General features: G+C 36.4%; 1 protein-coding gene across 1 annotated transcript in view; it reads left to right on the top strand.

Moving 5' to 3' along the window:
- ANO3 (anoctamin 3) overlaps positions 1-14,804 on the top strand; it is a 210,480-nt gene that overhangs the window by 155,204 nt on the left and 40,472 nt on the right. The window contains exons 13-15 of the mRNA XM_065944652.1: positions 2,111-2,193; positions 2,611-2,751; positions 3,288-3,452. Of these exons, the coding sequence (XP_065800724.1) occupies positions 2,111-2,193; positions 2,611-2,751; positions 3,288-3,452 (389 nt within the window). The remainder of the gene's footprint in view (positions 1-2,110; positions 2,194-2,610; positions 2,752-3,287; positions 3,453-14,804) is intronic.

Raw genomic sequence — 14,804 nt, 5'->3', positions numbered from 1 at the left:
CCAAGAGTAGAATAACGGAGACAGAAGATAGGATAAGTGAGGTAGAAGATAGAATGGTGGAAATAAATGAAGCAGAGAGGAAAAAAGAAAAAAGGATCAAAAGAAATGAGGACAACCTCAGGGACCTCTGGGACAATGTGAAACGCCCCAACATTCGAATCATAGGAGTCCCAGAAGAAGAAGACAAAAAGAAAGGCCACGAGAAAATACTCGAGGAGATATTTCTTAATGAAGTTCCCTATGGGGAAGAATGTCTGATTTTAGAAATTGGGAAGGATTTTCAGTGCTTATATCAAATACTGGCCTTCTCATGGTTTTAGAACATAGATATGTGTTGTTTTATTTCTTACTTAGTACTTTGAGAGAGAGGAGAGGAAAACTGGAAGTAAAGTTAGAAAAAGATTCCGTGTCTTTGGACAAAGAGGAAATTTAACCAGGCAAGCAGGTCTTGACTAGCCAGTTCTACAACTAACCAGTGGTGACTGAGTCAAGTGCAATCCATCCCAAATATTCAAAATCTACTATTTCACACATATTTATGGGCTCTTTCCATTGGTTAGTCTACTACATACACATGCAGGGGAAAAAAAAAAAACTCTACTAAATGCATTTCTGTAAAGCATTAACCAGAAAATCAGTAACTTATCCTAAGCAGGGAAATTTAAAATGTCCCATATGCGTGGCCCTTCTGTTAATTGTAGAACCTGTTTAGTGAGGTTTCTCTTTCTACTTCATGTATAGTGATGTTGCAATGCTGTGTGGGGAAGCACATTATGCTTGCAGATGTTGCTGAAAAAATATCTGGGGAATGGAAGGTTCTTCAGTTGTTCTCGGGTGTTGTCCACATTGATGTGGCCAAGCATTTGCTCTGACACACTCTCATTTCAGCTGGGTCTCCTTTTAAGAAGGCTTCAAATCCTTATCTCTTCTGGTGAAAACAATACTTGAAATTCTTTTGGGGGCTCAATATATTCAGACATTACTTCATTTTTGTTTGGAACTGAGCTCTTGCTCCTGATCCCCCTCTCACTAACCACTCCCCTTCTTCAAAGTATAGTGAAATAGTTTTTAAAACTTTTTCAACAATGATTATATTTCCAAATAAAATTTGAACATGACTGCTTAATATATGTTTATATAAAGAAAGTAATTCTCTGTCAAGAGACTCTCTTCCAATGTCTTCAGTGAAATTTCATGGAGCATTCCATGAAAACCTCTGGAATAATGCAAAGAACACTTGCCCAGGAGTCAGAGTTGCAATCCCTAATTGTTCATTAATTCAGTTAATTTATTAAACATTTTCGGTGTGCAAAGCACTAAAATGCTAAGGGAAAAAGGCCCTCAAGAGACTTAACCTTCAAGTGTGGGAGAAAAACAGGTACAGGAAAAAGTTCTAGATGCTTTGGCAAGGTCAGTGATATATATTGATCACTCTGGACCTTGTTTTTTGTAAATTTAAAATAAATAACTTCAAACTACACATAGAACCTTACTCCTCTTACATGCTTGACCCTGTGATTCTTTTACTCTGTGCCACTGAATTTGGATCACAAAGGAAAGCCACTGGAAATCGACATGAGACATGAAGGCACAAGAACTGGATGCAGCATGTGCATCTGTGAAATTTTTGTAATGTTGAGAAAAGTATGCACGATAGCAAGATAGGAGTGAAAAAATAAAGGCATAGTTGCTAAGGAGCAGAATTACTGGGCGTCATCTTCAGCTTTTCCGAAATGCTCTTCTACCTCCATGCACAGGAAACCCAGCTTTTCCCTGATAACTAAGCTCCCTTTTCCCCTGAAGGCCTCTTATCCTCCAGCTTCATCACCAATTCAGCCTCACAAGATCAAGGTCATGCTAACAAAAGTCTCTGCTTATTTATTCCAATAAAAACAATCACTCTCCATTGAGAGTGCATGTTGATAATTTACATAGGAGAAGGTAAGGGAAGAAAACTTGCAGCTGTATGAATTTAATACAAATGTAGTTAATTTTAATTATTTAATAATATGATGTAAATACATCAATTCAAAGAAGAAAGGCAATGATTACAGAATGTGATGTTGTCAGGTAAGAATTATAATAGTAATATTATTATTCTTATTAATAGCCACAGTCTTCCTGGAGTTTTGGAAAAGGAGAAGAAGTACACTAACCTATACTTGGGACCTTATTGAATGGGAAGAAGAGGAGGTAAGATGTTAAGAGACCAGGAGATAAGAAACTGGAATAACATATCGTGCAGGAAATCACTCACTGCCTTAACTTCTAAGCAGGAAGCAGCTAAACACCATTCAGTTTTCCCTCGATTTTTTTTGTTTTACTAACAACATTGTTATTTTATGAATATAATAGACACCAATGATGAAATATGTACTTTTCTCAGAGCACTTCTATAATGTTTCCTTAAATTCCATTAGTGGAAAATCATGCTAATTAAAATATGGTTTAGGGTTTATTTGGAAAATATCTTGCATCTAATTTTTTGCAAGTTGCATCTTTGCCAAGACTTGACATAGAAGTAGGCCAAATTCCAGGAATTTAGTCAATATTGGATGATTTTTTAAATTTATTTCTTAGATATTTAGTTAACTTTAGTTTTTCTCATAGGAAACCCTTCGTCCCCAGTTTGAAGCAAAGTATTACAAGATGGAGCGAGTGAATCCTATCAGTGGAAAACCTGAGCCACATCAGCCTTCCTCAGACAAAGTCACTCGTCTTCTTGTTTCTATCTCAGGAATATTCTTCATGGTAAAGTAGAACCATCAATCTCAGAATATTGTGGGATTCCAGGTTTAGAAAGAAGTTCTAGAATACCAACTCATTTTGTGACCCTGAGGGGGTAAGAAACTGTATCCTGTTCAGTATGTTGGTGGTACATACATACTATTGAACAAAATAAAAATCACAGCAGGTCATGCAGTAATTGCAGAGGGAATTTGTGCATACTTTTAAATAAAATGCTATCTGGGAGAAACAAAGATCACCTAAGATAAAATGGAAATTATGTAAGTCGTCCTAAAATTAGATACTCTGTTTTAAAACCAAGCATGTATGTGACAGTTGAGATTTGAACAACATATCACACTATAACAACTGAGTCTTACACTGTTTATTTTGACTCTAGTGTAAGTCAGTTCTTTAAAGGAAATTTTAAATTTAAGTACGCTTTCTTGGAAAAGTAAATTTCTTTAGCTTTTGGGTTCAGTATTTTGGATCTATGTTCTTGCTTTTATTTTTTTAATAATGCAAAACGTGGATGTCTCTTCCGGTCTCCCATTTTGTAGATTTCTCTGGTGATCACGGCAGTGTTTGCCGTTGTGGTGTACCGCCTGGTTGTCATGGAACAGTTTGCATCATTCAAGTGGAATTTCATCAAACAACACTGGCAGTTTGCAACTTCCGCTGCTGCAGTCTGTATCAATTTTGTAATCATTATGGCACTGAATGTTGTAAGTGTTTACAATTTTTCAGTAGGTGTAAAGGGGGTGGGTAGAGGAGAGGTCTGTGTTTCCTTTACACTTGGATTGGATTTATAAGAAACCAAAACAAGGCCAAGTATCATTTCTGGCAAAGACAGTTGGGCTTAGCAAGAAGTATTTCATTTATGTGGTTTACATGATATTTTTTAAAATTAAAATCCATGATAATTGTATTGTCTTCCTTGCTCTTTGAATTTGTAGTTTATTTATTTATTTATTTTTATTTTTGGTTGTGCTGGGTCTTTGTTGCTTTGCACAGGCTTTATCTAGTTGCAACAAGCGAAGGCTACTTTTCTTTGTAGCGCCCTGGCTTCTCATTGCGGTAGCTTCTCTTGTTGTGGAGCACAGGCTCTAGGCACATGGACTTCAGTAGCTTTGACACACAGGTGTGTGTGGAATCTTCCCAAAACAGGGATCAAACCAGTGTCCCCTGCATTGGCAGTGGATTCCTATCCACTGCATCAGCAGGGAAGTCTTGGGTTTATCACTTGGTTTAGTGATAGCTTCCACTCATCAAGTATCTCGTGTGTACTGGAAAGGGTGCTCTGCTCCTTTTATGCATGAAGCTGTGCTCTTTTCATTCAGATAAGAAATTGTTAGGATTAGAAAACCAGTCCAACAAATTCAAACTCCGAGAATTTACTGGAAAGATATAGGAAATTCTGTTTGAGAGTGTAGCCTTGTTACCTCCAAGACCTCGTGTGAAATGGAAAACAGACAGCTTCTCCTTTTGCATTTCTCTGAGACTAAGTATTTTTCCCTCCCTTCCTTTCTTCCTTCCTCTTCATCTTTCTGTCTTTCTCTCCGTTTCTCCTTTCTTTCTCTCTCTTCCTCTCTTCCATTCCCATCTTTTATTTTTTTAAGCAATTGATTCTATTTGCATTTGTTTTCCCAGGAAGAGACTGTTTTTATCAGCAAAAGGCTATATTGCCTAACAATGGCCTCCGTGTCGGTGTCTGGTGTGCTGGTGCATTGATACGCTTTTCTCATCTTCATTGACTCTAACTTCATGACCATGTGGGTCAGTTTCTGTAGTTTATTTAACTTAGATCATTCAGTGTTTTAATGTGCTAATTTCTCAGAGAGTGCATGTGATTGCTTCAACATGACATATACCAATTACCTTGTGAACCAAATGTCTGTGGCTGAGAGGACAACATCATGCTTAGGTCTGCCCCTTTAGCAAGGTCTGTAGTTGGGGTCCCATTTTCTCTCAAGACAGGAGGCATTGACTGGCTTATTTAGAACAATTTATTTCCTTTAATTCTTCCAATACCACCACAAGGTCAATATTCTTTCCATTATGTAAATAAGGAAACTACAGTTCAGAGAGCTTAAATAACTTGTCCCAGATTGTGCATTTAGTAAGTATTAGTGTTTGTATATTTATTTACATGATAATTCATGTAGATAGCTGACCAGTACATGCATAATGATGTTGATAACATAAACAGGTAATATGCATCTGGTTCCAAACTAGATTGACAGTGCTGTTACATGATTAGTCGGGAAAGGACTGGAACCATTTTCTATTTAACTTTAAAATAATCAGGGAAGTTCTTAAGCGAAAAGTGAATAGTCACTGCAAGAAATGGGTAAATTTCAATGCAAGGGCAATAGTTAATATTTTCTGCTGGAGTTTGCTTTCTTCAGGTTCAGTTTATTTGTAGAAGAAGAATATTTTTTTTTTTACTGTATCTCCAAGTAAGCCATACAGTATTTTAATTTATGCTTTGACTCATGGGTTGAAATGAACAATAAACATTGAAAAACTACAGAGCTAGGATTGAGAGGCCTGTGTGGTAATCTATGAAAGGTGGGTGGTATAGGTTTTATGTTGCACAAAATCACCATAGTGAAGGAGGAGCCATTCACAACATGAATTTTATACAACAGATTTTTATATTTTTCATTCTTATTTTAACTGTTCTAGCAGATAGTGAAAGAAATTGTTTATCTAAGGAAAAGAAGTCTTTAGTGGTCAATGTATTTATTTCTAGGTAACACTAGTGATAAGCTAGTATGATTTTAAATTGATTCATTTCCCTAATCATGGTAGGTTGGTTGAATATTGCATTTTAATATTAAGTACATGACATACAGTTACATAAGGAGGATATACAATTTCACTTGATTTCCCTGGGAACACACCTGCATTTTGAAGAATGACAATAAAATGTTAATAGTGGTTTTATTTCAGGAGTGGGATAATATTTGATTTAATATTTTTTTTCTGTTCATTTAAATGTTTATTTCTATGTTTAGGTTTTGATTTATAATCAGAAAAAATAGTCTTTACTTTTAATACATTCTACCATGATATAAAATCTGGAACAAATCAGAATTGGAATGTACTTTATTTTTACTTTGTATATGAGTCACTCATAAAACCACAGCCACTTAGGTAGCTTTAGGTAGCAATTTCAGGTCATTTTTAAAATTTTGCCTTTCACCAAGTGAAGAATAGGTTTACTGATGGCTGCATAGCATCCCAGGACACTCACACGCAGGCGTGCACACATGCACACACACTGTTTCTCTCTGTCTCTGTTCCTTCTGTTCTCATTTATGCTCTCCCCTTTCTCCTGCCCCTCTGAACACTGTCGAGGCTTTCATCAGTTTGTATTGTCAGTTCCTCAACAGACTGTTCAGATAAAAAGTAATGGACTTTAAACACAGGCAAAACAGAGATTTGCTCCTTGAACTGTGTGATCCTGACTACCCTGCATAACATCTTTGAACTTTAATTTCTTGATCTTTCAAATGAGGGTAATAAGACAAATGCCTAGGGGGATTGAAAGATGAAATGAAATCTGCTTCTAGTGAATAGAAGTGTTCAATCAATGTTCATTTTCTTCCTATTTGTTCAATGCTTTCAATTTTTATTTCTCTTTATAAGTCTATTTATACTCTCATTTCTTTTCCTGCAAAATACCAAATTTTCTTTATTTTTTCCTATTTTTCTCATCTTTAAATAATAGAGTTTGATTATTGCCCTTCAGTTCAAGATACAGAAATGCTGATGATCTTTTCCTTGATCCTTCTAAATTCTTCAGGCCATATCTGCATTTTTAAATAATTTTTTACTCTTTTTTCTTTAAATGTTATCTGCTACCTATAAATATGTAAATACTCAGTGCTGCTAGAGAGAAAAAGAATCACATACAGGTTGTTGTATTATGTGTTTTCATCAAATATACATCTAAATATAAGAAAATTGAAATGTGTACTTATTTCATACAGAATCATAACATTGCACTATGCTAATTTCAGTAGTCTTGTTCTTTTATATGTCTTAATTTTATTTTCTCCTTTTTTAAATCTGTTATTTATTAGCATTGATCTATAAAATAGCCACATTGTTCTTATAAAATTAATGACAGTATAAGGATATTTAAAATATTAGATGAAAATCACTTTTCTCAATCCAAAATGCCAGTCTCCTCCCTTCCTACCATAAACTAATTGTACCCATTGTAGATAATCAATGTTAATGGTTTCATGTCTGTTAATCTCCACTCCCCCCATCAATTATTATTGTCTTCAAAAACGTACCCTGTGTTCCTGTGTTTATTTGGCAATTTGTTCCAGAGACCTACTGATCTTCAAATACATCTTAAGTACTGAAATGAGCTCATATTTTTGAAGATGGACAATATTTCACAGACAGAGACAATGAAGAAGCCAAATGTGGTTAATTTTTGCTTGAGAAGACAAGCATGACCGCTCTGGTAACAGAGCTTGCAGATTCAGTGTTCAATCCTTAGTCCCTACCCAGAAGATTACTGATCTTTTCAGTTAAACTGAAGGACTTGTTACAATCAGAACTGCATTTGAATTAATTAGGAAATTTCAACCTCAAACATTTTCCCTACAAAAATTCTTCCTATTATCAGTGATATTGCAAAAAATTGAAATTTGACGAAAGTTCCCACTGATGTACCACACTCCAGTTTTGTATTATTCCAGATGCTTTTCAATCTGATTCTACTCCCCCTCTAGTCCCTCTGCTCAGTGACCACTCATTTCTGAGAATCACAATTAACCCTCCAACATACACTCCTCTTGTAGGTTCAGACACAGCTTCTTCTCACTAAGTTTATATTTTTCATGAGGTTTAATGTATTCTTTCTTCCAAAGTACTTGCATTTTACAGATAAAAAAGACCTCTAGAGACAGGTGAAGATAGTACTGTTTTTGTTATAAAAACCATCCCTTGAGATTCTTAAAATCCCACTGTGTGTATGAGTGTGTGTGTGCATGCATGCGTGTGCTCAGCTGTGTCCAGTGGGCTGTAGCCACCAGGCTCCCACTAGCTCTACTTCATTAAATACAAAGCCCATGTAAATGCCTAGAGCTAAGAAACAAGCATCCATAGTTCCCAGGAGAAAACAGCTGACTTTTCTTTTTTAAATATTTATTTCTACTTGTTGAACATTTGCATAAAGACAGGGATTCTTGAAAGTGAAATAGGCCATACAACTTGTCCTTTGCCCTTGCAACTAACTCAGGAGAAAATTTTAAAATGGATTTAGCCTCAGGCAAGAACTATGCGACAGAGGATGAGATAGTCGAATGGCATTACCGACTCTATGGACATGAGTCTGAGCAAGCTCGAGGAGTTGGTGATGGACAGGGAAGCCTGACATGCTGCAGTCCATGGGGTCACAGAGAGTTAGACTACTGAGCGACTGAACTGAAGAGCTATGCAGTCTACTCAACAAATGTGAAGGGAATGTTACCTTTCTCAGATTCAATCCATATAAAAAATTCCTTCCAAATTTATGCATTTCCTTCCTTCTCAGGATGTTAAGACACTTCACAGATTATCAAACAGTCCTATCAAACACCTGAACACACAAGATTAATTTAAAAACTTATTCAAATAAGGATAGATGAATATCAATTGATATCAAAATATCAGATCCTTTAAAAAACATGCCACCAAAAGGATTCACCTGGAATACCAAATGCTACTTTTTGCTATTTTCAGACCAACACTAAATATACAGCTCATAGAAATGTACTTTTTGTTCCTTAGTAACTTGACTTCGTGAAACTATATTCCCCAAATGAGGGATTTGGACTTGGTCGAAATACTCTATTAATCTAATATGTTTTTTGGCTATAAGTCATATACATGGAATTACAAAATAACTGCATGGAAAATAGTTTAAATCAGCCAAATATGTTTAATTGGAATTTTTCATATTTAATGTACACAGACTGAAACCTTAAGTCATTATTCATGCATTACTTCTCTCTCCTTCATCATATCAGTGACTAACGTGAATTGTGCTTCCATAACATCTCTTCTATTCATACCCGGCTCCTCAGGCTTGCTTCTGCTTCCTTGGTTCAGCCAGCTACTTATCATTGTTAACTTGAACTGTTGCCACAGGCTTTAACTGATTAGTCTTCCTGTCTGTATTTTTACCTCTTCCCATCTCCCTTTCACTCCACTGCTGCAATGGCCTTTCTAAATTGCATTGTAATTTTGCACTCGAATCTGTCTAACAGGATCCCACTGCCTCTATATCAATGGCAAGGAGGGTCTCCATTGTTAAAATCGGCTTTCCCTTCTCTCCCCATTTGGTGCTGTGTCCTGTCCCCTCCCAGCCTATTGCACCCTGCACTGCAGCCTACTCACTCTCTTGTGCTTGCTCCCTGGCATTCTGCTATTTCACACCCATTTCCTGGTTCACAGTGCTTCCTCTATTGGCCTTTACTTCCTTTTATCTCCTTGGAGAATATCTCTTCATCTTTGGAAGTTCCAGTTAAGGATCACTTCCTTCTTAAAATTTTTCTCAGTTCCATATGTGAAATGAAATAATCTCTTCTTTGTGTCTCTTCTCATAGGTACTTGGGCAGGTCTATTCTCCATTTTTATCAGATTCTCCTGGTAGAATTAAACAATCCCTTTTGTGAATATTCTTCTGTTACAGTGCTTGGGGCATGCCTTTTCTCCCACTATCAGGGTATCAACTCCTCAAGAACTGGGACTGTAGCTTCCTCATGTTTGTATCTCCAGGTCTTGCCAAATGACTAAAAGACATTTAGAATTTATTTTTGAAGACATTTCAAATATTTTATTCTTCAAATATCTTAGCATTTTGAATATCATATGTGCTCAAAATTATATTTGTTATTGGAATTATATTTTCAGTGTCTTTCAGGTCTTCTGCCCTTGTTATTTTCATTCAAATTAATAATCAAAGAATACACATTCTCTAAGCTTTTAAAATAGGTGGATCGAGCCACTCCTAAAGAAATGTTCAATTTGGGAGAGAGATATGCATCAAGATAATAAAAATTTGATGATAGGCCCATTTTACAGATCATAAAAGTAACTTAAAGGATTGTTTCCTGTTTTTTACTCATAAAATCACCTGAAACACTTTTGAAAAACTACAGATCCCTGAGTCTCATTCAGAATCTTCTTTGTAGGACTATGAAGTTTGTATTTAAAACAAAAAACAACCCATAATGTTCTACAAGTGGTTCTGATCCAGTCAGTCCCCAAAATAGCATTACAAAATCAGTGATTTAAGGGATATAAGGTAATTTTAATACATAGCCAAGATCAGACATCACATCTTCCAAATACAGATTACAAATAATTTAACAGTAGCTAAAATTTCAAGTTATTATCTTTAACATCTTTTACCAAGAGGACAACTAAAAAACTTCAAAGCCAGAATTTAAAACCAGGACTTTCTTTTTATAAATCCCATCATCCTTTTTCTTCATTATTTTACTGACCCTGAAAATGTGCTATTGAAGATACCATAAATAGCATGCTTAGCCATCATCAGGAGATATTTCCAAAAAGTTTTTAATGAAAAATTAAAATGCAGTTATTTTAAAAATGTATGTTCTTGTTGCTTGACAACAAGATTCTTAATTCTTAATTTATCTTAATTCTTAATTAATTTAAGAATAGATTGCAATAGCATGACAGCTGTCTGGTCTCATGATTAATGTATAATTTTGAAGAAAAAAATAGAAACATCACAACAAAAGTACTCTTATAGTTTGAAATAGCTGGAATTAAGCCAATTAAACTATTTCAGCATTGCCAATAAAAGGATAAATTCCTTTCGATATTCTTCCTCTCATTTTAGGATCCATGTGCCATGTGTAGAGCATGTTGTAACCAAAAAAATAAAAATAAAAACCTTGAATATACTGGGCTGTTGTAAGTATTCCATGCTGGTTCTGGACTCATCCACATTATTTATTTATATTTTGCCTGTTTATTTTTTTAACTGAAGGATATTTGCTTTACAGAATTTTGTGGTTTTCTGTCACACATCAAGAATCAGCCATAGGTACACCCATGTCTACTCCCTCCCGAACCTCCCTTCCATCTCCCCCCACATCCTTAGGTCTGTTCTCTGTGTCTGTTTCTCCATTGCTGCCCTGAAAATAAATTCATCAATAGTATCTTTCTAGATTCTGTATATATGCATCAGAATATGATATTTATATTTCTCTTTCTGACTTACTTCACTCTCTCTAATAGACTCTAGGTTCATCCATCACATTAGAACTGACTAAAATCCATTCCTTCTTATGGCTGAGTAATATTCCATTATATATATGTACCACTGCTTATTTAGCCATTCATCTGTCAATGGACATCTAGGTTGCTTCCATGTTCTAGCTATTGTAAATAGTGCTGCATTGAATATTGGGGTGCATGTGTTTTTTTCATTTTTGGTTTCCTCAGGGGTATATGCCCAGGAGTGGGATTGCTGGGTCACATGGTGGTTTTATTCCTAGATTTTTAAGGACTCTCCTTACCATCTTCCATAGTGTCTGTATCAATTTACATTCCCACCGGCAGTGCAAGAGGGTTCTCTTTTCTCCACACTCTCTCCAGCATTTATTGTTTGTAGACTTTTTGATGAGGGCCATTCTGACCGGTGTGAGGTGGTATCTTGTAGTTTTGATTTGCATTTCTCTGATAATGAAAGATGTTGAGCATCTTTTCATGTGTTTGTTAGTCATCTGTATGGCTTCTTTGGAGAAATGTCTGTTTAGGTCTTTTTCCCACTTTTTGATTGGGTTGTTTGTTTTTCTGATATTGAGTTGTATGAGCTGCTTATATATTTTGGAAATTAATTCTTTGTCAGCTGCTTCCTTTGCTATTATTTTCTCCCATTCTGAGGGTTGTCTTTTCACCTTGTTTGTAGTTTCCTTTGCTGTGCAAAAGCTTCAAGTTTAATTAGGTCCCACTTATTTATTTTTGTTTTTATTTCCATTACTCTAGGAGGTGAGTCATAGAATATCTTTCTTTGATTTATGTCATCGAGTATTCTGCCTGTGTTTTCTTCTAAGAGTTTTATAGTTTCTGGTTTTAAATGTGGGTCTTTAAATCATTTTGACTTTATCCTTGTGTATGGCATTAGTAAGTGTTCTAATTTCATTCTTTTGCACATAGCTGTCCAGTTTTTCCAGCATCACTTATTGAAGAGACTTATCTTTGCCCCATTGTATATTTTTGCCTCCTTTGTCAAAAATAAGTTACCCATAAGGTGTGGGTTTTATCTCTGGGCTCTCTATCTTGTTACATTGGTCTATATTTCTGTTTTTGTAGCAGTACCATATTGTCTTGATGACTGTAGCTTTGTAGTATCAGACTCTTCCACATATTAATCCCCTTCTGTCTCTAGGGTCTAGAGCATGCATTCCTGTGTTTCTTCCATGGGCCTGATCCCCAAAGACCTCAAAATGTACCCAAGTTTCCTTAACTGATAATTACAATGCAAAAAGGTTATTATGAAATAGGGTGGATCAAAGTGTTGGACCACACATCTTGACCTCTAAAGGAAACAATGACAAATGACTCATTTAATAAGAAGATTAGCTTTTTTGAATGTATTTGTTTAGTTTGTTCACGTGTATGTCAACAATTTCTAGAAATTAAAACAGGAGAATTCCTAGAAAACTGAAAACTCTTTTTGATTCTGCATCTGTCCATTTGGAGCTTCTTTTTACAATGAAAGTTAGATTGTGAGCGTCTGACTTGGAGATGAAGAACATCAAAGCAAGTGTGGAACTCCTGAATTTTGCCCCTTCACAGCAAATGTCTTTGCCACTTTTTTCCCAATTGATTTCTCATGACACCCCAAAACAAAGCATTAATTGGGGAGATGATGACTTTTCAGCTCAGAATGCATTCTGAAGTCCTCACCACAGCCTATGAGACACCAAAAAAGTATTTCCCTCTGAGATCTCTCTGATTCATCTGTTACTTCCTTTGCAGCTCCACCCCATTGCTCTTATTCCTCCACCTTCAGGAAACACTCCAAGTGCATGGCAGGCTCAGGCATTTGCACTCACTGTTTCCATGTCCCCCAGATACTTAGCCCCATCGCTTTTTGGCTCCCTCACTCCAGCTAGCTCTCTGCTCAGATGTCTCCCTCTCTTAGAGGCTTCCCTGACCAGCCTCTCCATAGCACTCTGTGCCACCACCGCTCTCTACCATCAGCCTGCTTCATCTCTCCTCTTGGTACTTTGCATCTCCTGGCAAAGTACATATTTCTATGTCATTTGTCTCTGAGCACCAGAATTTAAATTCCATAATGGTAGAGACTATATTTGGTTCATTGTCATTTGGTTCCCTGGATAGTACCTGACTCAGTAAGAAATTTCTAATAAACACTTTTAACCCAGTATTGCATGACTAAGAGAATATTGGCTTACTGAATGCACTCGTGGATGATTTTTAAAAGCTTAGGTTCACTGTATGGTATTTTATATATTTTTAAATTTTATTTTATTTATATATGTATTTTAAAGACACACATATATTACATATACATATGTATAATGATGCAGATTCATATAATGTATACATACACTCTTTCATGAATTCTTCTTCCTGTCCAACTCTTTGTGATGCCATGGGTTGTAGCCCACCAGGCTCCTCTGTCCATGGGATTTCCCTGGCAAGAATACTGGCTGCTGCTGCTGCTGCTAAATCGCTTTAGACTTAGTTGTGTCTGACTCTGTGCGACCCCATAGACGGCAGCCCACCAGGCTCCACCGTCCCTGGGATTCTCCAGGCAAGAACACTGGAGTGGGCTGCTATTTCCTACTCCAGGGTATCTTCCCAACCTAGAGATTGAACCCGGGAGGTGTCTCTTGCTTCTCCTGCATTAACAGGTGGATTCTTTACCACCACAACACCTGGGAAGCCCCCATACATTCACTACCTGTATATAATGTAGTAAGCAGAACAATTGACCTGAATCCCTTTATTTTCTCCTCCCTCAATTATATCTCCATTCCACCACACACACACACCCGACTCACAACTTCCCCTGTCAAGGTTTCTGTCATATATCATCTAGTTGGTTATATTTAAATTATGGTTTCTTCGTACACTTTGTGGGTGAGTTAATGAGTCACACTGCAAGGACTATTTTGTAGTTTATCATCATGACGGTGCCAATAGGCTGTAGCATTTGGGCGTTGGATGGTATAGGCTCTCCGCTACTCTAGATACCTTTCCAAAAGTGGTATTTCCAGGGGTGGCACAGCATCTTTTCTGACTGGTAAAATTCCTTCAAAGGTTGTTAGATTATTATAGTCCCTTGGGGGACTATAGATATTGCCATCCTGGGATTATGGGCAGGTCTGTGTGCTAAGTATTAAGACAAAATCTGAAATTGTTTATGAGACAAGGCATAGCATAGGTGATACAAGAGAGCCTTTATACTGAATACTGACTTTGCTTCTTGCTTAGAAGTATTATCTCAGGCTAGGTACTTAACATTCTAAACCTCAGTTTCCTGTTCCATAAAATCATAACATGTATTTGATAATATTTTTGTAAGGACATAAATAGTATACATTGGGTTGGCCAAAAATTTCATTCTGGTTTCTACAGAAACATCTTACAGAGAAACCTGAATGAACTTTTTGTGCAGCCCAATGGAAAACACTGTTTGGCGCCAGCCAGATACTCTAAATGGCAGTTACTTAAGTAAAATTTTCTCTCAGTCCCCATGAGGGCACTTAAGTCAGTGCTTGAAGCACAGTAGCTACTCATGGACTATTTGCTGATTGATAAGGCTGTTTTATCATACTCTTTGGAGACACTTCTCTAATCATCTTAGTTGATAAATGGGGCATGGAAAAGAGTAGAGTCAGGAAAACTTTTGTGCTCACAAATTCAAACTTATCTAACTCTAAAATTTGAAAATGATAACTTGTGTGTATAATTTTTTTAAAAACTGCACCAGGAGTAGAATGAAACTATTGTACTCAATATAATCTTTCTGTTTGAAGACACCGCTTCAGATCTTAGGA

This window comes from Muntiacus reevesi, chromosome 9 (genome assembly GCF_963930625.1).
Source record: "Muntiacus reevesi chromosome 9, mMunRee1.1, whole genome shotgun sequence".
Lineage (NCBI taxonomy): Eukaryota > Metazoa > Chordata > Mammalia > Artiodactyla > Cervidae > Muntiacus > Muntiacus reevesi.
This window is presented reverse-complemented; position numbering and strand designations above follow the sequence as displayed.